This window comes from Triticum urartu, chromosome 3, assembly GCF_003073215.2.
Source record: "Triticum urartu cultivar G1812 chromosome 3, Tu2.1, whole genome shotgun sequence".
NCBI classification, from domain to species: domain Eukaryota; kingdom Viridiplantae; phylum Streptophyta; class Magnoliopsida; order Poales; family Poaceae; genus Triticum; species Triticum urartu.
The window spans coordinates 130,606,405-130,632,935 of NC_053024.1; the positions used below are offsets into that span (position 1 = coordinate 130,606,405).

General features: G+C 47.3%; 3 protein-coding genes and 1 non-coding gene across 4 annotated transcripts; 3 read left to right on the forward strand and 1 right to left on the reverse strand.

Moving 5' to 3' along the window:
* Window positions 1-3,802: 3,802 nt before the first annotated feature.
* On the forward strand, window positions 3,803-7,696 carry LOC125543274 (probable glycerol-3-phosphate acyltransferase 3). The gene is made up of 2 exons (XM_048706571.1): window positions 3,803-4,598; window positions 6,552-7,696. Exons 1-2 carry the CDS (start codon window positions 3,882-3,884, stop codon window positions 7,446-7,448), a joined length of 1,614 nt encoding a protein of 537 aa, XP_048562528.1. The 5' UTR covers window positions 3,803-3,881; the 3' UTR covers window positions 7,449-7,696.
* Window positions 5,609-5,696, forward strand: TRNAS-GCU. Its single transcript has one exon. It is a non-coding gene; the product is annotated as a tRNA-Ser (tRNA).
* Window positions 7,697-11,547: 3,851 nt separating the features above from the next.
* Window positions 11,548-14,132, reverse strand: LOC125543275. The gene is made up of 2 exons (XM_048706573.1): window positions 12,790-14,132; window positions 11,548-12,015 (listed from the first exon to the last, which is right to left on the reverse strand). The coding sequence occupies exons 1-2, from the start codon at window positions 13,995-13,997 to the stop codon at window positions 11,835-11,837; spliced, it is 1,389 nt and encodes a 462-aa protein (XP_048562530.1). The 5' UTR covers window positions 13,998-14,132; the 3' UTR covers window positions 11,548-11,834.
* Window positions 14,133-18,097: 3,965 nt separating this feature from the next.
* LOC125548172 lies at window positions 18,098-18,836 on the forward strand. The gene has a single exon (XM_048711845.1). The coding sequence runs from the start codon at window positions 18,214-18,216 to the stop codon at window positions 18,481-18,483; it is 270 nt and encodes an 89-aa protein (XP_048567802.1). The 5' UTR covers window positions 18,098-18,213; the 3' UTR covers window positions 18,484-18,836.
* Window positions 18,837-26,531: the final 7,695 nt, after the last annotated feature.

Genomic DNA, 26,531 nt, shown 5'->3' on the forward strand with positions numbered 1-26,531 from the left:
TGGCGATTCCATGAATGAGACTGATGGGTCTATAGTCGACGATGCTCTCCGCCCCATCCTTCTTGGGAAGCAGCACAACATTCGCAGAGTTGAGCCAGTGAAGATTTGTTGTGTGGAGGGAGTCAAAGCATTGAATCACCCTCATGAGGTCGTGCTTGATGATGCCCCAACACTTCTTGAAGAAGAGGCCGGTGAAGCCATCCGGCCCAGGCGCCTTGTCGCTAGGCATGCTATTTATTGCCTCGATGACCTCCTCCTCAGAGAAGGGAGAGTCAAGCTCCTGTAGGTCATGCGACTCCAGGTTAAGTTCCTCTCAATTGAAGTCCTTTGTGCTCGCACTTCCCCTTTTCATTATATGCGAGAAATGGTCGTGAATTATTTTTTCCTTGGCGTTGTGCTCGATCACCCACCCTTGATCATTCATGATACTGTGAATGTGGTTTTTCCTCCTTCGCGCGTTAACCCGGCGATGAAAGAACTTTGTGTTGGCATCACCTTTGATGTTTGCAATTCTGGCACATTGCTTCTTGCATGCTTTCTCGAGCACGACCAGGCTTATGACCCTTCTCTTGAGGCTAGCCCGAAGGTCAAGCTCCTCGAGGGAGAGCAGCCTTCCCTCCTGAGCAATGTCGAGGCATAGGATCACCAAGAGGGCGGCATGGAGATGAACCTTAGCTTTAGAGAAGAGACCCCTACTCCATTGTGAGAGGCGCATCGCCGTTTTCTTTAGCTTGTGGAAAAGGATGATGTGTGGCTCGTGTGCTCAACGGGCTTGACCCAGGCCTTTTGGACCACCTCACTGAAGCCGGGCATAGAAGTCCAAAAGTTCTCGAATTTGAAAGTCTTAGGCCTCCTAGGACCCTTATCATCGGCGAGCAGGAGCGGGAAATGGTCGGATAGGGACGAAGAAAGTGCATGGAACACGTGGTCGTTGAAGGTGGTGTCCCACCATATTGCAAAAGAAAGAGTCAAGCTTGCTCAGGGTTGGATTTGCCCTCTCGTTGCTCCAGATGAACCTCCTGTTCTGGAGGTGGATTTCTTTAAGCTCACAACTATTGAGAGTTGCACGGAACCGGTTGATTTGACTGGTGTTAACATTCCGCTTGTTTTTATCCCTTGCCCAATAAATCTGGTTGAAATCCCCGGAGGCGATCCAAGCGACCCCAACAGGCGGCTTCTGGCTAATGAGCTCGGCAAAGAACACATTTTTAAGCGAAGGGTCAGTCGGGCCATAGACGGTTGTTATCTTAAATCTCACGCCCGAATCTCTGAAACGAACCATGGCTGAGAGGCAATAGGTTGTAAAGGTGATGTTGGACATCTCCAGCAAGAGATCATCCCAGAGAAGGAGCATACCTCCCCTCGTGCCATTTGCCGAGCATTGTGCAAAGCTGCGTAACCTATGGCTCCCCAAAAACGCAGCTGTGAACTGGTCGATATTGTCAAGCTTCGTCTCCGTTAACTGTGGACCGTCGATCCAGGCAGTTAAGGCCCCTAACATTCCAGCTCAAGAAGTTGATCGGTTGAGCTAACATGATTTAAACATAAGACCCCTGGAGCATATGCACGTATTATGAGCAGAGACAACCACAATAGCACTTGGCATAATGGCAAAAGCAGCAACAGACTGCTTGCACCCGGTTACAGTAGCAGACACCCTGAGATGCAAAAGCAACTCCACATACTTGATACTAGGCATGTAGCCAGCACGCACACAAACTTTTACTTTAGGGATACATTGGACCCAGTACATAGACATCCCAAGACATGCATTTGGTTGTACTAACATTTAAACAAGATCAGTCCCAGTTTGAGCAACAACTGCTTAGGTTGCAGCCTGCTAGAGCTCGGCCTCCTCATCGGCCCTCTGCAGGTCCAGCGCAGCACCCCCACCATGCGCCAGGAGGGCCTCCTCCACAGCATGCGCATTCGCGTCGTTGAGCTTAAAAAGCCCCCTCATGGTTGTGATCACCTCGGACAACATGTGCTCTTTGAAGCGCTCCGCGAAGGCATCAAGGGCTGCAGCAGTTATGTCCTCACCATCCTTGACGATGCTGAGAGAGCGACAGACCAGAATTTCTGCCGCTGTAGCCACCGGCGCGGCCCTGGGGCGGCTTGCCGCCCGCGTCTTGTGCAGCGAAAGAGCACTGCCAACCCTGGAGATGGTCACACCAGCCATTGTTTTCCTGCGTGTAGCAGGAGCTCAGGGTGGCGTTGGAGCAGGGGTGGGTGTGGGCAGGATGACTTCTTGGCGATCTTCAAACAGGGGTGCAAGGCACTGGAGGCCGACTGCACCGACAGCAGCCCTACGATGCCGCACGGGTGATGGAGTGCGGCCCAGAGTTTTCTGGTAAAGCATAACACAAGTATAAATAAATTCATACAATGTGGAAGACGAATCAGAGCTTTGTACACAATCATGCATTTGACCCCAAAAGTGACTGCAGCCCTAGCACCGGCACCGACACACAATGACGCAACAGCAGATCTGGTAGGTGGACACGCTGATCGCTTGCTACAAGATTCCTCTAAGAACAGCACCGTTTCTTACAGAACAACGTAAATTCATGCGCCTTGAAGAATTTGTAGTGAAATACTTCCTCCACTTCAAATTATAAGATGTTTTGGATATTTTAATATAGACCACTCCCTCCGTTCCTAAATATAAGTCTTTGTAGAGATTTCACTATGACTCTATAGTGGAATCTCTACAATGACTTATATTTAGGAACGGAGGGAGTACATACCTGAGTGAACAAACACAGTAAAACACGTTTATATACATCTAATTCTGAAAAAATTAGAACATCTTATTATAATTCGAAGCGGAGGGAGTATCGACGAAGTAAAAAAAGTCCTTCGGGTTAGGACTTAGAGCACAAAGCAACGAAATATCTATAGTCTCTACACACTGTTGAGTCTTGAGTGACCGATGGTAGAAAAAAATGTTGGCAATCCATATTTTAAATATGCATTTGAAAACAAATCAAATTACTTTGTGTACCCATGTGAAGTTAAAAGCAAACAGACAGGTAATATTATTATCCAATCAATGGCCAGCAGGTACGTTACGTACGTACCTCGATTGCTCTAGCTTTTAGGTGAGAAGTCATCCTCAGCTAGCTTTCTTCCAGGCTTGAACAATGGAAACACATCAAGCCTGCACCAAACATATTGCTTTTTTCATTTATTTGATAACATCAACCGCAATTCTGCCAGAACAAAGACATGCATTGACCCCTGTTAGATCCTGTGATTTGTGTGCATGCAAAACTACTTGTTTTGTATACAAAGGTATATATTACATACAGGCCGTGAGATCAAACCACATCAATAGCAAACACTCATGCACGATGAACCAATGACGCGGCGCAAAATACGGAAAAGAGCTAGGTCAAAAGTTATAATTCTCTGGGCACTCAAAGTATATCAATAGAGACACGTCATATCATACACGACTATACACAAAGAGAGTGACCTTAACATGTGGCATTCCGGTGAAAAATCTTAGTCAACAGATTCATACCTTTTCTTATCCTAAACAGGGTGGGTGGTAAACACACATATTTACGCTTACTATCGTTGGCAAATCAATGTCCTTATCTTCTGTGTAAAGCTCAAGTAATCCTGGTTCATTTTGACAGTGTTGTCAAGCAACAAAATTAAGAGTGTTAAGCCAAGTCAGAGCTTGTGACCTAATTTGGGATCAAACCTTGTTTCTCTTGCAATAATTGTATACAATCATTTCACCATCTAAGCACCTAAGCTTTACCTGCATATATATACGACACCTCTTATAGTTGCACCTTACAACCTGCATCAAATAAACTAGATTGAACCAACACAGGAGGCAATAATTCTTTGGGGTTCAAGGTGCACACATGGCTTTAAAGCCCTTCTCCAAATCTCTCCTTGCCTTCTACCGCTTACTTCGCCGAAGGTTAGGGAATCCGCTAGGCCAGTATCATCACCTGCAAAGCTCGAGCGGCATATCTACCTGTCCTAAGATCATCCAGACATGCTTGAGAGTGCCACAAGATGATGAACACCTCCGGAACAAAACTCTAGTCCTAGATGTTGAAGGAGGTCTCCTGAGGTCTACATCTACCTTCCCTTATTTCATGCTTATTGCAATAGAGGCAGGTAGTTTCCTAAGAGGTTTCATCCTACTATGCCTCTACCCTTTGCTATGTTGCCTGACACAAGAAGTAGAAACAAAGATCATGGTCATGGTGTGCTTCGTGGGGTTAAGGGAGGAGAAGGTGGTTAGGGTTGCACGGGCCACTTTGCCCAAGTATTTCCTAGAGGATGTGGGGAGGGAAGGACTTGAGGTGGTGAGAGGGGTAAAGAGGGTGGCAGGGGTTTGTAGGTTGATCCCTAGGGTTATGGCGGAAGCATTTCTTAAGGAGTATACAGGATTTGAAGTGGTTGTGGGAAGGGAGGTGAAGATGATAAGAGGGCGTTATGTTGGTTTATTGGGAAATGAGAGTGAAGCAAGGCTAGGGCAGGCAAAGTTCGACCAAAACGAGATGATAGGGTTTGGAAGCAGCTCAAGCTATTTTGACTATGATCATCACCAGCTTTTCTCTCGGTGCAAGGTTAGATTCTATGAATGGATATTATTTTTATCTTTTTGAAATACACTGCAATGCTGCATCATGTATTTTACCCCTCTCCTTTTTTGTTCTTCCGTGTCATACTTTTCTGCTGCAACTTTTGAGCCAATTAGTCCATTCAAGTATTAATTGATTATATTAGTTGAACACTATGGGTGTTCTTTGAAACGATCATAACTAAGGTGAACTAGTATCACTTCTAATCTAAAATGTGTTTCATTGTTGTTATTTGCCGTTAAGTTATGTATGTTGTACATCGTACTGAACATATGTGTGTTACTCTTTACAAGTTTTAGTTTTTCCGAAATCAGTCATAAATACATGAGATCTCTAAATACATATACCCAGCATATGCACACATAGTATACATGCAAGTCTGCAACTATATGTAACTGAAAGCCTGAAACTAGCAAGGCTAGCTTGCCTCATGGATGATATATAAAAATCAAGCACCTAAGAATAATATGAGCCAAAGGTTAGTCGTTCACATCGAACAGGCTCAAAATCACGTACCATGCAGCTAAGCATGACTATCACAGATGTTAGACATATGTATCCACGCAGTTCTTGTCTTATTTAACTCCATATAGCTGTGCAGTTCTTGTCTCATTTAACTCGATGTAGCTAGCCTCCTGGCATCTTTGGAACATCTTACTCACACAAGTTAGGTAGACATTTGAATCCCACTGGTGGTAGTTGAAAGCCCCATGAAAAGGTACAGAGGTATGATGTGTTGAGATGGAGAATTTGTGCTTGGAAATGTTAAATATAATTAAAAATATACTAAGAATACTATGTATGTCTTGTTAACAATAGCTTTGCAATTAGCTAAGCTCATGTCAAGGTTGAAAAAAGAACTTACTATCTTTGGGATCTGATACTACACCGCTGCTTAATCCCTTAGTGGATCGGCTCTATTACATAAGCAGATTCCTAAATTTTGCCCCATATCATGGGATAAGTAAGCAGTTTTTTTTAGTTGTATCGAAAGTGGAGAGATAGCTGAGTGGAGTAAAGCGGCGGATTGCTAATCCGCTGTACAATTTTTTTGTACCGAGGGTTCGAATCCCTCTCTTTCCGCTCCCTTGGACCATTTGGGATCAAAAAACTTTGTTCTTGGTTCGTCCTATCTATAAGAGGAGAGCATATGAAAAATGTAACCATTCTTTCGTTTTTTTAGCTCACTGGCCATCCGCTGGCAGATTCCGGCTTGCTCATCACAAGACAATGTATGCAAGGCTTAATGCACTTATCTCTTACAAGCTTGAGACCAGGAAGAGAAAGACAGGAATGAGGCCACGCAGATTTATTTGATAAATTACTTTACCTTAGTTTACCCTAACTTGATTAGATCAAAATGATCACCTTGTGCAAGTTATTTAGAAATGGCTTCCTCACTAGTGAAAATTGAAAAACTAGTTACTTGATACTTGTTGTTTGGAAGAAGATAACTCTGTGTTCACTTTCGGTACAATTAATTCTAACGAGCTATACATGAGATATGCAAAAAAACAAAACAAAAAAGATTGTGCAGGAAGAAAACTTCTATGAAAATTTAGGGGCAGTATTAGAATATTCCAGAATGAAAGGATTAGTCTTATGTATGGTCCCTTGGTAAAGAGACACATAGCTCGTAAAACAGTAAATCGTGACTATTCATAATCTACAAAAAGAAGTTAGAAATCACAAAAGATTACCTTCTGTTGTTTGCAAGTTTGCTTATAGAATTCTGGACTCTACAGGCTCAGGTAAAATTATAGTAGTTCACAGAGTTCATTTTACAATTTACCTTCTACATTGAGAAAGTTTCTTCAGCTTTGTCGATTTGTACTTTGGTGTACTTCAGTTTGCAAACTGTTGTTTACAGGGTGAATAGGTAAAGCGTACAAGCCATTGGGTAGTGAAATCTAATATAGTTTTGCTTCTCATTTGCAGGAAGTACACTTGGTGACACGAGAAGATAAGAGAAAATGGTCACCCTTGACAAGGGACCAGTACCCAAGACCCTTGATCTTCCATGATGGCAGGCTAGCCTTTAGGCCTACCCCTCAGGCCACCCTAGCCATGTTCATGTGGCTCCCACTTTCCCTCCCTCTCACCGTGCTCCGAACACTAATCTTTGTGAAACTACCATATTCTATCTCCGTCGCAATCGGGGCTGTAATAGGAGTAACGACCCGGGTCATCAACTCACCAGTCCACAGTGGTCAAGTGGGCTGCGATGAACCACATGCCCAGCCCAGCCCACAGGGCCACCTTTACGTGTGCAACCACCGCACACTTCTCGACCCGGTGTACATCTCGGCAATGCTGAACAAGCAGGTGTCAACCGTCACATACAGTGTCAGCCGTGTAAGTGAGCTCCTATCACCAATCGGGACTGTCCGGCTGACCCGAAACAGAGATGAGGACCGGAGGAGGATGGAGCAGTCACTGAGGCAGGGGGACCTGGTGGTCTGCCCTGAGGGGACCACATGCCGGGAGCCATACCTGCTCCGCTTCAGCCCTCTGTTTGTCGAGCTCGTTGATGAGGTCTACCCAGTGGCACTGGTGAACTGGTCCGGCATGTTCCACGGCACCTCCACCGGCAATTTCAAGTATCTAGACCACTTCTACTACTTCATGAACCCACGCCCAGCGTATGATGTTCAGTTCATGGACAAGATGCCAACAAGGATGGTGATCCAAGGGAAGAGATGCGAGAGCAAAGAGGTGGCCAATCTGGTGCAAGGTGAGATTGGTAGGACTCTTGGGTTTCGATCCACCACACTCACCCGTAAGGACAAGTACTTGAGGCTGGCAGGAAATGAAGGGTTTGCTGATACAAAGTAGTGAAGTCTATATTGTGAACATAAGACGTTGCTGGCTCTTGCTCGCAACATAACATATGTTCGTAATACAGTACAACATTTAAGATCTTATAGATTGCTTTTAAGGTGTGCACAATGTGCAGAACTTCACTTAAATACCATTGTGTGCTATTGGAGTGGTATGACTACCTTTGTTGGACCATTGAGAAAACTTGTGAATGTACCAAAATAAGAAGGATATGTTAATGTTAGCATGCTCGTTATGTATTAGTCAGTTCCTCCACTTGATAAATGCAGATCTTTTATGCATGCCCAGAATTATAATATGATTAAGTGATGAGAGCATTTTAAATAGCCTAGAAGAGTAGTGCCAAACACAGAGAACAAAAAATGGGACTTCAAATTCAGAATGTTGCTAGAGCAACCATACTTACTGAACAATGCATCGCCGCGGTATCCATGCGACCACCAGCCATTTGAGAAGTGTGGCAATGGAGCAAGTGCTGCTTTCTTCCAGATTATACTGATTATTATAACGATCAAAGCAATCAACCAATATTGAATGATACAGCTGATATCAATTCCGATGGCACTTCAGGATAACCTGAATAAGTTCAGTAAATAAATATAACCAGTTCACTTGTCCTTGACTTTTTTTGCTCCAGCATTAATACTTGAATCTTGTAGCAAAATGAGAAGGCCAAATGCGGACCCCATTGTGCTAACTGCCCAGGTGCAAATGAGGAAATCATAAAAACTTAAAGGAAACTGTTGAACAATATCTTTCTATGTGTTTCTTACTGTAAGCACTTCAATTTTTTGCTTAAGCTGAAATATACTTGTGCTAGATAATCTTTAATTGAGTTCAGAGTAGCTTGGTTCTGAACATGTACTATATCCATCAGCATCCCATCTCTGCTAGTGTTTTGCTCCAACTAATGAATCATCCAGGCACAACTTGACCATGTAAATCTGAAAACATCATGAATGAAATCAGTTCCAATGTCATGCATCCGTAGAGCCAAGATCTTCAATACCTCATCTGCCAAACTAAATTGATGGGCTGATGGCTGCTACTGTCAGCTGTGTTAAAGTTATAGATCATATAGGTTACATCTATCCAGCCCACTCCAGCCACCTTCCAGCTCCCTATGCCTCTCAGTAGCCTCCTCGTGACACCATACTCACCCCATTTGCTACCTGCAGCATATCAAGTAGGACGTGATTCTTTGCTCCATCAGGATTGACCTCGATGATCTTCCTTGCAACCAATCTGCCCAGCTCCACATTCCTGTGCATCTTGCAGGCAACTAATGCTCCCCAAAAAGATTCATCAGGAGCAAATTGCATTTTATCAATAGGATCAAATGTATGTCTCAGCGTCCCTGCACGAGCAAGGAGATCGATGACACACACGTAAACATATTTCTTAGGCTGCAAATTATATTCAAATGTCATTGACCTGAAGAAGCTCCATACTTCATCTACTAAACCAGCATGGTTGCAAGCACTTGTCGGGACCAAGAACACAGCATGGTCAGGATGAACCCAGCACGTATCAAGGAACAATCATTGATGTCCAGACAATTTGTCTTTGCAACTCATCCTGTTGAAAACCTTCACATCTGTTATGCGCCCAGAATTGGAGTACATGTTCACAAGGGTATTGCTCGTTTGTAGGCCCTTGTCATAGTTTCTCTGAAGGAAAGTGCCATGGACCTGCTTCCCAAGTCTCAGAGCTGCAATACCAGCACAGGCAGATGTAATGCTAGTCAGGGTGAAGCAATTTGGCTTAAGGTTCATGAGAAAGTAGCTGCAAGGGCAATAGGGGATTGCATTGGGAAGCGGATTAGGAGCACTCGGGTGCTCCACCCCCCTATATTCAAAAATAATTTAATAATTTAAAAAAACGTCAAAAAATCCTGGATATATTTTTGAACCAAATATGACTAGGTATTGTACTCATATAAAAAATTTGGCCAATGAATGATTCTCGGTAACTTCAGGGCAAAAAAGACAAATTTATGACGACAGTATAGCATGAATAGTACTTGTATCTAGCATTTTATGGGAAATCTTTAATTCCGGATACAATAATAGTCATTCCCTGTTTAATCTTTTTGTACGAGTGCAATACTTGGTCATGTTTGATTCCATAAAAAGTTTCTGGATTTTTTGACTTTTTTGAATTACTAAATTATTTTTGAATATAGGGGGGCGTAGCACCCGAGAGCTCCTATGCATTTTCGATTGCATTGGTTATACCCAGCAATCATGGTATCCCAGGTGAAAAAAACTTCTCAGGAATTTCATCAAAAGGCCTTTGCACCCAAAAGATGTGCACAACTGAAGTACAAGTCAACCTAAAAAACTGCAGTACAAGTTGATCAGAGCATTGGCAGCAGCAAGGTTCGCAGTGAGAGCTTTCTTTATGGACAGTAGATGAAAGCTGATGTCTGATATATAAGTTGGCCGTACAAGCACATGCATGTAGTGCAAAGCATGTAAATGTGCTCAGTTCAATGCTAACCTGCAATATAGAAACAGCAGGTGATGGGCTACGAAAAAATCTGTGCTTGGCAGGAAATCCATTATGTGAATACCATAGGAAAAATTGACAAACATATCATATGATGTTTCGTCTAACATTGTGCTAGGACATAACAACAGGAAAATGGTACAATAACATATTTGCTACTTCTACTGTCACCTGTTATCTATTACCGTTGTAAGATAATCAGCTAATACTAACTCCAAACTAGCCACCAACTCAAAGGGTGCCAAATAAAATGAAAACAGAAGTGATCCACATCTTAGACTTTAGAAACCCCTGGTGTCGTCTGAGGCATTCACACAGTTCTAGAGGTAACACCATGGCATTAGTTTTGAGTTGGAAATTAACAGGTGTTACCAAAGCATATTTCATAACGAATCTAGAAATATCAATATAATGTACATGTATTACAACAATGAAGTATAGATTTGATTTTATCACGCCATATACACACAGAACATCCACAACAAAGATATTGTTTGTCCAGATTACTCAAACGCTGATAACTGTTACAAAATGGTTCAGAGTAGAGCAGTAAAGATAATAGATGGCCGTTATAGAAGTCATTTAGTCAGCGATATCTCACCTGAATCATTGTTATACCCAGCAATCACCAACTTCCACGACGCGGCAGTACGTCCACTCCCCAACGCATCAAACAGCACCCTCCCATCTTCCACGCCCTCTCCGCGGGACGCGTAGGCATCAATGAGCGCTTTCAGCAGTTGACGCTTGCAGGGCATCTTCAAAGACCAGTTGTGAGCGCCGTAAAAGACATCTAAGCTCCTAAGTGGGTTTTGGCGCTGATGAAAATAATTAGAGGGACTGATGGTTTAACAAGTGTTCAATGAGTTATTAGCTCCAAAGTCTTGAAATGAATTAGGGTTGGAGACCTTCCCAAGCAAAAAGTGGAAGGAAGACGATACATTTTAATTTCCCATTATTTCTCATGTATTTGAGTTGTAGGAGAAGCTGCAACACTGAAAGGGTGAGATTTCATATTATGCTATGATACACACAAAACCTTGACAGTTTTCATCAAGAAAAGTTAACCTAAGCGTTGATACACAAGAGTATACATAGTGGAAATCGTAGATTAAGGGGTGACACAATGATCTCGCCAATAAAGCTCGCAACAGCTAAGGAAACATGAACAACAAATTTACTCACGTTCAGGTCACCGAGGTGGGTAAGATGATCCCTACATCTTGTCTTCGTTGATATATCTTATTATAGTGAATACATATTAGAAGAGTATATAGTGACTATTCAGCTAAATCATAAACAGAATAGTTCCTGTATCAATCTAAGTTCTCCACGTGATTGCCTAAGCAGAGTGCTTCGACCCGATCGTCAAGCTCTTGTGGCTTCAGGTGATACAAATGAACAAATCTCTTTGAGAAGAACTGCTGCGGAAGAGGCATGAAGAATGTGATCCGGAAATTCAAAGTGTATGTTGAAGCCGCACAATTTCCACTTTGTGCCAACCTTCCATTCATTATTGAAGCGCACGCGCAGGAGAGAAATACTGACATTCTGACTCCATGAAAAAAGCAATTGAACAATGCAGAACAACTCCTTGGGTAACATTTCAAGGATAGAGATAGATTTACTATGCATGGATATTACAGGGAGCACAAGCAGTTCAGCTAAACAACATAGACCCTGTCAGACACGTGCTTCACTTAACAGCGTGCATCCTAGTGATAAACTAACTTTAGCATGCCCTAACTACAGATTACTTAAGACACAAAACTAAACCCATATATACAAAAGACTCTGACTGGCTGATTGGGGAGGTACAAGGGTCACAGAAAGGTCAACATATGAAGTAAGTGATAACTGACACCAGAGTCATGGAAAGTAGGGGTCCTCCTTATTCTGATATATTGCAAACAACTGCTTCGAGTAACGTAAAGCCATCTTGTGACAGAACTCAAGAGCATACCGATCGTAATTTTCCAAGTCTTGTGCAGTCTTCTTAAGCGGCCCAGCAGCATCACCATCCAGAAGAAACTGCGCTATGTTAGAACCCCTAAACACAGAAAACAACTTGCAGGGTAAGACAAACAGAAACCCCAACTTCAATGCTAGTTCTTGATCTCTTCCTCAATGACTGAAAAGTAATATGCTGAAAAATGAAAGCAAAAGAAAATATTACCTATGCTAGTGGTGTGTGTTACTTATTCATACGTGGCAAACAAAATTGTGTTATGTGTTTATGATGCCATAACAGCATAACCAAATAGAACAAAAGCTAAACTTGAGCATCAGAACGAACGGTACCTAAAAACTGAGCTTGCCATGTTGACAGTTAAACCTACACCCATGTGGCCTAGATTTCTACACAGGAAAGAGGTATTTTGCAAATAAAACTACACCTATTAGTCTGAGAAGCCCTGCATTATACATGGAAAAGAGAGGTACTTTACAAATAGAACTGAACATCAAGATCAGTACAACACATGGTCAAGTCAATGCAGTATCTGTCAACCCAATGATAGAAAATCTCTTCTTCCCTTAAAGAGTAAAGACAAAATATTTACTATACAGGAATGTCTAGATTAAAGTTCTTGTTGAGGACAAGGCCAAGCTGTCATACAACTGTGTAGAAATGAACCCAATGATACAAACAAAATGCTAGGCAGACAATGAACAGTCCCAATGATGTCAGGACAAAATAGCAAATGTAGACTGTAGTACATAAATGGTGATACAACTGTGTGCAGAACTGTCGATTAAAGTGCAAGGAAAAGGGGTACTCACAACGCATATACACAAATTAATTACCCTTAGTAGTAGGTATTACCTTCGGGCGTCTATCTGGTTAAATCCTTTTTTGTTGTGCATGATAGTAGCTTTTCCTGCCTGTTCTTCCTGGGTCTGCTTTCGATAGAGGGCACAAACAGCTTTCAGGCGAAGTTCAGGGTATTCATCAAATGCTGATAGCATCTCTGGCTCAATCTTCCAATCCTTATTCTTGGCATTCCTTTTGCCGCGTATCCTATCCATAAGCTCTTTATAAGTTTCCTCGTCGTCAGACTCTTCTGGTCCAGCAGAGGATTCTTCAACAGAATCAGCAGAATTTTCTGAACAATCTGAATCATCTACTATAAAATTTTCCATATTATCATCCTCTTCTGAATCATCCTCGCTCTCTTCATGATTCTTGGGTTCAAAAAACTCAAGTTTCCGACGTGTAGGTCGCATTCTCTTTGATTGACCTTCAGCCAACCGAGCGAAGCGCCTTGTTGCCGGAGTAGAACGCCCCTCCATCTCATGTAATTCACCATCGTCATCCTCACTCTCGACCCCTGTCGTAACTAGAGGTGAAACAGGTTTTTGATTAACCACACGAACACCCTCACTGCCATCCTCACTCGCACTGTCACTGACTCCACGCAACAAACATTTCCTGCTGCTTCTAACACCCACCTCACCATCTCCATGCCCTTGACCATTCTCATCTTCATCCTCACTCTCACTGTCACTGATTACCCGTGTCGCTGTGCGCTTCTTGCCTCGTGGCGTGATCAAAACATCATCGTCGTCCAGAATCACATTGCCATCACAGCGAACGCTCCCATGGTCTCGCCCACCACCTCCATCGGCGTCCTTAATCTCCTCTGCAACACCCCTCTTGCCGGTCACCACCCGCACCGCACACTTGCTAGGAGTCGGGACCGGAGGAACGCCCTCCTCCCCGCTGTTGACATCCACAGCCATCCCCTCTTCCTCGCCGTCGCTGACCTCTATGACATCATTCATCAGATGCCCGCCGGCGATGTCGGCTGACTTTTGCTTGTTTCCGCCGAGACCCTCCTCCAATCGACCAAAGGTTGGACCCTTTTTGGCTCTACGGTTCATCGCAACTCCCTCGGACATGGCCTTCCTCAAGCGCGCGTTCTCGGCTTCGAGGAGCGAGACCCGGGCCTCCAGGTCGGCGATGCGGGACGACTTGGCGGCGAGCTCGGCCTTGAAGGCGTCGACCTTCTTCGCAATCTCCGCGACGCCCATCTCCGGCGGCGGCGGGCCAAGCCCCGCCGACGATGTAACGGCTGAACCCTAGTGTCGAAGCGGCGGTGGAAGGTAGTCGGCCTTGCTGCGTTTCTGTCCGGGAGGGATCGATCTGTGGGGGGTGAGGGGAAGAGAGGCTTTCCGCTTTCTGGGCCAACGAAACGGAAAGTATAGGGAAGTCTAGGACGGATCAACTTCTCGTCTAGTTGGGCTTTGGGCCGAAGACATCAGCAAGACGTGGTGTCAAATAGTTACTGCCGCCGGATAAGTCATATTGTTCTAAAAATACACTATATTATATAAAAACGGATTTGCCTAACAAAATACTCCTACTAAAAGACGGATAAGTCATATTGTTCCACTAAAAATAAGCCATATTTTTTCTCAGAGGAAAAAAAGTCATCTTCTGATACGACATTCCAATCTGTTCATAAGCAATCACAACAATACAGAGAACATCAGAGATAACAAAAATGACAAGCATGTTCATCAATCATCTAACGATGACTACAAGCGCTAAAGCGAGATGAAGGCGTGGCGGCTTCATTGTCCCTTCCTCTCGGACCAGGCAAAACTTGTGCTTAATTAGACCATGACCAGCGCAACAGAGTAACAAGCATCACGGATAGAGAGAGTTCTAGATCGGAAGGATCAAACATGTAAACACAAGAATGATGATTAGGTATGAATTGATCCACCAAAGACCATCACCGATTGAATCTCATGAGATCCGACAGAGAATGATGTAGTTAAATTCGGCCATTACTAGGATCTTGATGACGTCGTGGTATAACTAAGGTTTATTGTGTCGTTGGTAACGTCTATCTTCAATGCCCCACAACCGGTTCAGTTAGATGAATGTCATGGTATGGTCTAGCTCGACTATGAGGACATGTTGAGCCTTATCCTCATCGTGGGCCTACCCCGGGGGGGGGGGGGGGGGGGGGGGCTGGGGGGGTGGGGATCCCGCCGTCTAATACCATAGTTTGTAACACTCCAACATGTTTTGAGTAGATTAATTGGATCAAAACTCTTCGGAGTATTTAGAACCAAAATTTCTTAGAAGTCATGGTACCCAAAGGAAATTCTTTCTTTTTTGCTTTTAAACATGGCCTAGCACATTTTTGCAATAATGTTTTATCGGAAAGAAGTGCAGCAGTGTTATGGAAACTAATGAGAAGTAACTAGACGAATTGTATGTGTCAATTGTCATTTAGCTACAAAGTCGTCCATATTGAATTTCTCCAGTTGTGCTTCCCAAAAACAAACATCCCAATTACATCGAGTTGCAATATACCATTAAAACCAAAATCCACCCCTTACCAGCGGATACACACCATCATAGAGCATGACTAATAATATAGTCGACACAGGTGTGGCCATGAAGACGATAGTGATATGGCATCAAGAGACATCATTATTAATCACAGAAATTAGGTTAGTCATTCTTTTCGCGTTCTCTCCTTCCTATTTTCTCTTTGTTTAGTGTAGAGACTCACTCTTGCACTAGAATTCATTTCAAAAAATAATTCTTTGTCCATGTCCTTCACATAAACAAAAATTCCATGTAGGTAGGCTTATCACGCCTTATCATACTCGCTCCTAGTTGTGGGACCTCGCAACTACGTTGGCTACAGGTTGTTTCTGTAAAAATTTGCTGGGGGACGCACCTGCTCGGTCGCGCCCGGCTCCTAATAGTCTCGTGATTGCCAAACTCGTTTGATTTCTTGCAGTTCTCCGTGTTATTTTAAAAATTTGCAGGGGCACGCACCTGCCCGGTCGCGCCCGGCTCCTAATAGTCTCGCGATTGGCAAACTCGTTTGATTTCTTGCAGTTCTCTATGTTGTTTTAAGTTTTACCTCCTGAAACTTGTTGAATTTGCCGCTTGTTCCTATTAAGTTTTAGCAGATGAAACTGAGTGAAGTTTTCAAGACGTGTTAAAACATATTCAAAAGTGGTTTTATTTCAAATCCCCATCGCAAGGAATCCAAATATGCAAATGAAACATAAATTAAACTTTTGATTCAAAACATATAATATATCCAAATTTGAAATTTCAAAAAAGAAAAGCACGAGAGATGGTGTGGAGTTCCCGCACCTGTGTGGCACAAACCATCTCCCATTGTTTTTGCCTTGATTAGGAAGCAGCTTTACTTTCAAAAGTCATATTATGATCCCGAGCTCAAATACACACCTTGGTGAACGGTAAAATAAAAAAAGTAAAGAACTCAAAAAAAAATCTTAAATTTTTTGGGGATAAACTTTGAAATATGTTTTGTATGCTCGCCAAATTTCAGCACAAAATGATATTCCTGAAAGTCGTGGAAAAAAAAAAAACAAAATCAGCACTCCAAAATGTTTTCAAAACTAACATTTTTGTAGCATTGATTTTTGTTTTTGTTTTTTTTGCCACGACTTCCACAAATGTCATTTCGTGCTGAAATTTTACAAGCATATAAAACATTTGTCAAAGTTTACCACAAAACAATTCCAGAATTATTTTTTTACTATTTTTTCGCTTTTACTAATTTGAGTTCGAGAGCAGATACTCCACGTCCCTTTACTTTGGTATATTCCCAGTGTTTCAGCATCTGGGCTGCCTTTCTCCCGTGCGCGCGCGCCTCTAGTTGAGAAACCATCGGCGAGGAAGGCTTCTGACTCGCGAGGCAGCTGTTCTCGCTTGCGACGGCGTGGTACCGGTGCGCTCCTTTCTGCGTGGCGCCTGAGCAGCCCTCCCTTCTCGTCAAAGGTGCCGGTTGTGTCACGGGCCGTCGCGCGCTCACGCACCATGTCACTGGCTGGCCGGTGTGTTCTTCGCCGTGCCTGTCAGCCTGTGGAGGACTAACCGATTTGGTTGGCCGGCTCAGGTTTTGTTTGGTGTCGTCTGCCGTATGTGGAGACCAGCGCGCCCTTTCTCGACCTTTCCGTTGCTTTCGACCCCTTGTTTTCCACAACCAGAAGTAGCAGTAGTACAACGAAAGGACGTTAGTTTTCAACGCTTACGATGATCGTTTCATCTGCATCGATCGGTCAGAGCAATGTACGCACAGTACGCTGGTTGGACAGACGGCATCTTCGCAAAGTAGGTTCTGGATAATATTTTACACAAGTAATCTGAGCTCTCTCGGTCATTATTTTTTGTGCCTCCGTAGAAAAGAGCTCCTAAGAATGGGGTAGTCACTAGGCTAACGGATATACACTGTTTTGTTTCTCTCTCACGGCTCGGCAAAATTGCGAAAATGCTACACCTACGAAGAGGTGCTACGTACCCTACGTAACTTTCCAAAACATCAATCAAACTACCGCCCCCCTGATTCTAGGGTGGGCCCGTGCGGCAAACAAATGACAAATCAAAAGCTGCCAGATCAGCAATTACGTCAAGAACGTAATAATCCGTTCGTAGGTGTAGCAAAGCCCGCAAAATTGGCATCAGCTACACCTACAATCCACCTGATACGAGCCGGTCCATGCATGCCTACAGCCCTGCATGACGATTAGTTGGGCCATGAAACAAGTGCCGCTCGACCTGCTCGATCATGTACTCTACGTTGTTACTGCACGTTTCCGTCCCTACAAAAAAGAGGTCCTCGACAATATCCGCAAGAAAGAGGTCCTCGACAAGAAAGCTGGATCAAGCACTAGATGGGCGAGAAACGCAAGGTCTCCCGCACCACGCCCGTAAACCCTCGTAACACCCGTCAGATCGATCATTTGGTGCGAGCCAGAGCGAGTCGTGCCTGGCCGGCTCAACTAAACAAGCACGCCCAGCCGCCAGTCCAAAAGGCGGGCCTGCTATGCCGCGCTGGCCATTTCCGCCACCTTTTCCCGCGCAAGTTCGCAACGGACGGCGCAGGGCGTCGTTGACATGCATGCACGCGGGTGTCAACTGCCGAGGCACGGGCGTGGGACGCCCGCCCGTGCGCCTGCCAACTGCCCGTCGAACACACACTGGCACACGTACTGGGTCTCCACACCGGCCACACGGGCCACAGAGTCATAGCTGGCTCAGCTGCATTCCTCGTGACAAACCAACCGAACTCTCCGTCTGATATTTCCCATGGCGCGCGGCTCCCGCCCGGCGCTATAAAAGGCGGTCGCCCGGCCCGCTTCGTTGCCCAGCGAGCTCAGACCTTCGATCAAAGACGGCAGGGCGACGCAGCCACATCACCGCCACCCCTTACAAAGCCTCCTAGCCCGATCTCGAGGTAGGACGTGCATGGAGACGATGGTGGCGAACGGCGGCGGGGAGGGCCGGGCGGCGGCGAGGTACGGGGACGACAGGGAGCAGCAGGGCGCCGGGTGCGGGGGCGCGCGCCGCTTCCAGATGCCGCTGCACTACCCGAGGTACACCAGGGCCAACTACGAGGCCATGCCCGAGTGGCAGCTCGACCGCCTCCTCTCCGACTACGGCCTCCCCGTCCACGGCAGCGTCCAGCAGAAGCGCAGCTTCGCCATGGGCGCCTTCCTCTGGGGCGCCGGCAACTGATCTCGCTGCCGGGCCGTACGTCTAGTCTTCTCCCTCGACCATGGAGCCGTGCTCATGAACCATGCATTCATGACTAACTTACGATGGACCTGAGAGATGATGTGCTACTGTGTTATTATCCGTATATGCAGAGATCGACTAGCTAGCTAGCTACGAAGTTTTTCGATATAGTTTCTATTTACTTGCTATGAAATGGCATATAGTATATAAATATGTGTGTGTCTGTATGATAATTTGGACGCGTTGATCTTTTGAATTTCAAGTACTAGCTAGCTAGTGGTGGCTGATGTGTGAAACTGAGGATTGCGTATGTCTTAATTAACCTTCTTAATGTATAGTTAATTTATGCTCTACATGTATAATATTGCTCGGTGTATAGTTAGTTGTGTTTCAAAGTGCAGCAAAACATGTGTGACCTTTCTGTACTAGTATTCATACTAATCTCAGGCTACCTGAATTAAGAGCATCTCTAACCAGACTCCTACTCCGCTCATATGTCCGAGCGGACATCCCGGACAGAAAAACATCACTTAACCGGAGCCCAAACTCAACCTATATGTTTGGGTTGTCTCGCACACCTCAAATTCAGCTCATATGTGAGGCATGTTAGAATATTTCAAGACACAAGTTGATCTACCGAGGATTAAGCAATTGCATGAAGCGCGATCGAGATTTGTTAACAAGATTCACCAAACATCAGCTAATCTTTGGAACATGACTATAGGTGCTCCTCTCCGCTGATACCACGACAATACTGCACACCGGCCACTCAGGAGCCGACACATGTTGCAGTTTCCTCTGTGCACATGTGTTGTTATGTTGGCATAGATTACATCATGTCCACTTCCACATTATATGGGAGGCCTAAGATACAGGTGTTCTACTAGGACACGGCTCTATACCCTGTTTACGCATAATACGACTCTAAATGCATATGTAACCTACCTTATACACAATATTTGACACAATTCCAACAAATTTCACATTGTCAAATATTCTCCGCCATCTTGAATTCGTCCATGCATCAAACGGACCTCCATGTACAACGGACTTGAGTTCATACCTTGAGTACTGATGCTACTCTCAGATTCCACGTGACTTCATCTGCAACTGTAGTCTCTTCTTTCTTCATCGCAGTCAACGCTTGAGCGAATTCAGTTTCTCTTTAATCTAGTTTGCACCCAATTTCCGGCAACGCTATCACACACTAAGCACTGATCTGCCAGAAAGTTAATAACTTTCTTATTAGGTGTCACACATAAGACTTACTTGAACTTAACATCCTCGCTCTTTCTAGACTTTTTGTATGAAAATGAACATTTTTTCCCGTTGCTCGTAGTCATCCTGAGTCAAATTCTTGGTACACGACTTCAGGATATTACTCAAGGACACGGGTTTACCTTGCGAAGCGAACTTAGCATCATGCTTTTCCCAGATCGTGGCCTAGTATTTGAATTAAAACCTTTCCTTCCCTTAGAAACCATGGATGTTGAGAGTGTGGTTTCCAGACATTTTGCTCCGGAGGTCCTTATACTTCACTTTGTCCTCTTATGGTTGGGAGTTTCGGTAAGCAAGGAACACCTCTCATTCCTCACAGTTAGTCGTAGAATATAGCTTTTCTGATAACCTCATCTAAATCATTTCCCTCTTCCAGTAGTTTGTTTGCACTGTATCTATTGGAACTCAAGGCCGACGTGAACGTGAGCATGACATGTCTTTCTAACGGCAGGTCAGGCCATGTCGTGGTTGCTGAACTTGAAAATATCTCTCATCTTTGCTAATAGCAGGCCAGCCCAGTGTTTGTTTTCACGACCCCTTATGGACTTCAGGTTGATGTCGTGGTTTTCATGGACGATGACAGCTAACACAGTTACCCCACTTCTTTGTGTTCTTCTTGGGACTAACAGGTTTCCCACTCTTGGCAATTTGAGTTATCATGTTCATAGGCCTCCGCTGCTCTTTTGCTCGCTTAGCTTCTACACCATTTTCGTCTTCTTCTTTAGCACCGTCGGACTCTTCTCCCCTATCTTGCACTTCTTCTTCAGCACCGTTGGTCTCTGTTAGAGTTGTGTCGAATATTGTGTATAAGATAGGTTACAGTTAGACTTGTAGTTGTATTGTGTTTAGATAGGATATGAAGTCGTGTCCAAATAGGACACCTGTATCCTAGGCCTCTCATATATAGCGGGGTTAGACATACGATGTAACCTATGCCAACATACCGGAACGCCAGGGAAGCCGGCGGCATGTGCCGGTGTCCAGAGCGACCGGGTGCGGTATTGTAGCGGTGTCATGGGGAGGAGCGTCTATAATCAGGCCCCGGGGATGTAGCCATATCGGTGAACCTTGTTAACAAATCTCAGTGTCGTGCTCGTGTGATTGCTTGGTTCTTAGATGATCAACGGAGTGCCTCAAATTTATTCTAACAAGTGGTATCATGAGATAGGTTATTCGAAGGCTATGGATTATTGATCGAAAGGAGGACGAAGAGAACATCGACGGAAATCTGTGGAAGCGATCGCAATACGGGACAATATCGTCGGTGAGTTGCGAGCTAGAAGCAGAGTTGGTCATGTTGCAATCTTCAAGAAGCAATCGAAAGCAGCGGCTTGGTTGATCGATCGCAGCAACAGCAGCACGTACAACGGCGGCGGGATTCGTATCAGATCGTGGCAGCAGCAGCGTACAGCGGAAGTCCTAGGCGTCGGCGGGCGACATGTATGTGGGTGGTCTTCGCAGATCGATATGAGTCGTGCAGCAGCGGGGCACGTACAGAGGCAGCAGCTGGGGCACCCGGCTAGATTTTGGGCTATGGCCCATGCGGGGCAGCAGACCAAGTTGCGGAAAGCCGGAGATGCGCGTACGAGGCAGCCGGAGGACAAGTGCTGGTGTTCTGAAACATGCAGACTTGCACGTTTGAGATTTGTTTGAGAAAGAAATACAAGGGTAGCAACCAAGACTACGTGTGTGTGCACAGGAGCAGTTTGGTTGGGTCAAGTTTGATCTATTTTCTGCTATAAGATGCACGGAGAAGCAACAACAAAGAGTGACAGGGAAAAAGAAGATTTGTGCAGTTTGCATGGAAGTTTTTTTTGGATCGGTTTGCTGAGTTGGCTTGGAACACGTGGACAGGCTACGGAGGCGCGCAGATAAGTGTGTCATAGAGGACCATGCATACACATGGCGTCTAAGACATGCACAGAGATGTGCCGACGGACACGACGCATAGTGGAGCATGGTTGCAGTCGGATATGTTCGGCTGGGTCGGACTTATCAGTCTGACGGATCGACCCGAGTCGGTTGGTACAGAAGACAGTGGTGGGGTCGGCGACGACGACATAGGAGCGTGATGCTGATGGTGACCGACTTCTGAGCATGGAAACACGTGGTGCACATGCCCGAGGCTTCTGCGGCTTCGACAAGACTATGACGCGAATTGATTCAAGGTGGTGTATACACGGAACTTGAAGTCGGTGAGGCGCGGGGGTGGACTGATCATCTATCATGGAGTCATGTTGAAGGTGGAGCTGGAGTCTGGAAGACTTCACTCAGTGCTGATTGAGGGGCTACAACGTAAGAGCTCAGAGAGTCGAAGCCTATTCAGCGGGAAAAGCGAGGGACACGTAATTCGGACTGGAGCCCAGTGGTCTGATGGAAGCGTAAAACTCGTCATCGGTCGGTGATGATCGATGGTACTCTGCAGTGGGGGTTGAGTGGTGTGGTTTCGCGACCCTTGAGACTCGACCAGGACAGCGGAGGCTCGACGCGGTAATAGCGGCGAGGCGTGCGGTACGCACGGGACATGGAGACGGGCCAGGGCTCTGGTGGTCATACATATGGCGAGACAACTGCGAATTTTACTCGGAATGACTACAAACAATGGTGAAATTCCTTCAAATTGCAGACAGACAGTCAAGAAAGAAAGGAGCGGTGATGTTGAGTTCAGATTACTCGTATGTGTGACACCCAATATGCGAGTTGTTCACTTTCACGCAGGTCAGTGATCAGTGTGTGATGGTGTTGGACGGATACTCTGGAAGTTGGGAGTGCAAACTAGAGTATTATGGAACTTAATTTTGCTCGAGTGTTGATTGTGGTCAAGAAAAGAAGAGACTACAAGTTGCAGATGGAGTCACATGGAGTCTTTGGAGTAGCAATGGTTCTCATGGATAAGCTCAAGTCCAATGTACATGGAAGTTTGACACATGAATGAATTCAAGGTGGTGGAGAATATTCGCCAAGGTGGAGTTTGTTAGAGTTGTATCGAATATTGTGTACAAGGTAGGTTACAGTTGGACTTGTAGTTGTATTGTGTTTAGATAGGATATGGAGTCGTGTCCAAGTAGAACACTTGTATCCTAGGCCTCTTATATATAGCGGGGCTAGACACACTGTCGGAGTAATGGGCCACAGGTAGGCTAACCCGAGGCCCAGAACCATTCAAGACATCGGGGCAGACTGCGCCCCTCAAGATGCCAAGATGAAGAGCCGTCTTCTGGGGGCCGGCTGGAGGGACAGCCGGCTTCCCGTATACGGCCGAGTCCTAGAGGCAAGGCCAAGACGAGCCGACTCCTACTCGGCGGCTTCTAGAGAAGCCCGCCCCGAGGAGTCGGCCCACGACACCAGCGAAGCCCGTGCCCTCATCAAGGGGGACGGGACAGGGAATGGCTACAGTGTAGCTCATCCCCTCCCCCTTTCCAGGGGCTGACGTGGTCACAGTACGCTGTACGGCGGAGATCTCCGCCCGGCGCAACACTATTGCCATGCCATCCCTGACATCATCACAGGCAGGCAGAGTCCTGCTCCCACGACGGCCTGTCAGTACGGCCCAAGGACGACGGGCCCCACCAGTCAGCGAGAGCCCGGAAGACGACGACGATCCCATCAGTCGGACCCGAGGGAGGTCGGCCCCTAGGAGTCGGCCCGCCCCTTCCTCGGGACCCACTCGCCATTAACCAAACGGGACGCGGAGTGGCTACAGTAATCGCCCGCCAGGCGGCGGAGCTGTAGCCACGACCCCCTGACCAAGCCTGCATCATTAGAGACGCGGCAACAGTGATCAGCTGCCGAAAAGACCCGAGAGCAGCGGGGACGGCCTATCGGCCCCGTACCCAACCAGTCGGCAGGGCCCACCAGACAGCGGGCCCCAGCAGTTGGCGGAGAGGCCGGTGACCGAAGAGACTGACAGCCGGGCCCTACACCCGACTGGATTACCATTGTACCCCTGATGGGTAGGCCTATATAAACCCACGAGGACACCCATGCAAAGGGTTCCCAACATGTTAGAACTAGACCAAATCATAGAGGAAGGCGAGAGTTAGCCATGCCTTCTCCTACCTCTAGCATACAGCTCAAGGAGCGCCTTTGTATTCACTTGTGCCTTAGTGATCACGCGGAGACCCCGTAGAGCAGGACTAGGGGTGTTATCTCCTAAGAGAGCCCCGAACCTGGGTAAAGTACGCCGGCGTTCGTGTGTACGCCTCATCCCGCTTCCGGGCACCGGCGACGTTCTACTTGCCCCCACCATGATAAGCCATCCCTTGGCATATGTCACACTCAACCCCCGACATTTGGCGCCCACCGTGGGGCCAGGTGCACCGTCGTCCGGAGACCTGTTCTGGACGGGAACCCTTTTTCTCCCTGGCGAGCGCAGCCAACCCGGCACGCCAGACGAAGTCTGCGCCGACGCGCTGCATGGCGCGGAAGTTGCCTGCGCGGCAAGTTGCCTCGCTGATCTCATTGGCGAGGTCCACCTCTCCGGCGATCCCGTGTCCGACGCGGGCACAGACGGCCCCGAGAGCCTCCTCGCGGGCCTCCTCGATTAACTCCACATCACCAGCGAGCCAGTTGTGGACCTGGAGTCTGTAGGCTCCACCGACCCGATGTTGGTTGACTCCGACACTGCATCGCTTGACGCGTTCCCCACCAACGTGGTGGTCTACAACGAGCCGCTCCCTCGCGCGGAAAGCGACGGAAGCACCGTCACAGAAGTGCTTGTCATCGGTCACGACGAGCACTCCGGCGGAGGTGCTCGCGACCCACTCGACGCGGCACTGCAAGACCTGACGGCACCCATCCCAAAAGACGCCGACGCCGAGATGCTGGAAGCACGCCGCATCCAGCTCATCGAGGGCGCCAAGAGGCTTGCCAGCATGAGACTTCTGTCGGAAGCCTATCAGCGCGAGATGGACCGCGCTGTGGGCGGCACGCCGGCTCCAGCAGGGCCTGGCCACCTTGACACGGTCTAGCAGCGCGGCGCGGCCATCGCCAACCTGTTCGGGGCAGATCGCCCCGTCTACGCCACGCCTGCGGAAAACATCCGAGCTGTCCAGGCGGCAGCAGAAGAACTGGACAAATTCAAGGGCGAAGAACGTCGCCAGATGGCGGAGCGCGTCCAGCGGCTCCTTGACGCGGCTGCCGAGCAGCACGAGGCCGGCTGCCGCACTGAGGCACCGCAACGGCAAAACGATGACCTGCATCCCCGCCGAGACCAAGGCGCGACCTCTCGGACGCCGATTGGTGACGTCCACGGGAGAAGAGACAAGGAGCCGACTGCTAGCCGCAGCCGGACTCGCATCACCATTGAGCGTGACAAAGACGGCTGCCCGAGAGGAGTGGAATAACGGGATGACTGTCCGCCTCCTCCCCTTCGGAGGGAAAGGCGCGTCACCCCGCCGCATGTTGAGCACCCGACACTCGGCGACTGCCTTGGCCGTCGAAAGGGAGTCGGAGAGAACGATGCCCGCCACCGGATCGACCGTATCCATCGGTCCCTGGCGCTGGAAGAGGAAGATGAATTGGGCCCGCCTGTTTCGGCCCCCGCATTCGAGACGAGCCTTTCCCCAAAGGGTTCATGCTCCCAAGAGACACGCCCAAATACACCGGCTCCGTGAAGCCGGAGGACTGGCTGGTCGACTACTCCACTGCCGTCAGCATAGCAAATGGCAACAAGCGAGTCGCTGTAAAGTATGTTTCGCTCATGCCCCAGGGCACAGTCCGGACATGGCTGAACAGTCTGAAGCCCCGTAGTATCAACAGTTGGGTTGACTTCACTGAAGCCTTCATCCGCAACTTCACCAGCACGTACAAGCGGCTGCCCAAGCCTCGCCAGCTCTCCTTGTGCGTGCAAGGCCCCAACGAGTCGACTCGCGACCACCTCACGCGCTGGGCCGAACTCCGCAACTCTTGCGAGGGCGTGCACGAGGTGCAGGCCATCGAGTACTTCACCGCTAGGTGCCGAGAGGGCACCCTCCTCAAGCACCGACTCCTCTGCGACGAACCGGGGACCCTCGACGAGCTGCTGATCATAGCAGATAAATATGCCACAACCGACTCCTCCATGAAGGCAGAGATCCAAGTTGACGCCTCTGGCAAAGTGGCCCCTCAGGCTCCCCGAACCCCGACTGACGACACCAGTCGGCGTCAATGTTGGGTTTCATAGTAATTTCAAAAAATTTCCTACGCACACGCAAGATCATGTGATGCATAGCAACGAGAGGGGAGAGTGTTGTCTACGTACCCTTGTAGACCGCAACGGAAGCGTTGACGCAACGTAGAGGAAGTAGTCGTACGTCTTCCGATCCGACCGATCCAAGCACCGTTACTCCGGCGCCTCCGAGTTCTTGGCACACGTACAGCTCGATGACGCTCCCCGGGCTCCGATCCAGCAAAGCTTCGGGGATGAGTTTCGTCAGCACAACGGCATGGTGACGATGATGATGTTGTACCGACGCAGGGCTTCGCCTAAGCACTACAACGATATGACCGAGGTGGAATGTGGTGGAAGGGGGCACCGCACACGGCTAAGGAACGATCACGAAGATCAACTTGTGTGTACTAGGGTGCCCCCTGCCTCCGTATATAAAGGATCCAAGGGGGGGGTGCGGCCGGCCTAGAGGAGGCGCGCAGGAGGAGTCCTACTCCTACCGGGAGTAGGACTCCCCTCCCGTTCCTTGTCCAACTAGGAGAGGTGGAGGGAGAGAAGGAAAGGGGGGGCGCCGCCCCTCCCTCCTTGTCCAATTCGGACTAGGGGGAGAGGGGCGCGTGGC

Excerpts from the sequence above, each read along its gene's own strand:
- LOC125543274 (XM_048706571.1), top strand. The coding sequence starts at position 3,882 with ATGGCTTTAAAGCCCTTCTCCAAATCTCTCCTTGCCTTCTACCGCTTA. Across the intron at positions 4,599-6,551 it reads AGCTTTTCTCTCGGTGCAAG|GAAGTACACTTGGTGACACG; the intron begins GTTAGATTCTAT and ends TCTCATTTGCAG.
- LOC125543275 (XM_048706573.1), bottom strand. The coding sequence starts at position 13,997 with ATGGGCGTCGCGGAGATTGCGAAGAAGGTCGACGCCTTCAAGGCCGAG. Across the intron at positions 12,016-12,789 it reads AACCAGATAGACGCCCGAAG|GGGTTCTAACATAGCGCAGT; the intron begins GTAATACCTACT and ends TTCTGTGTTTAG.
- LOC125548172 (XM_048711845.1), top strand. The coding sequence starts at position 18,214 with ATGGAGACGATGGTGGCGAACGGCGGCGGGGAGGGCCGGGCGGCGGCG.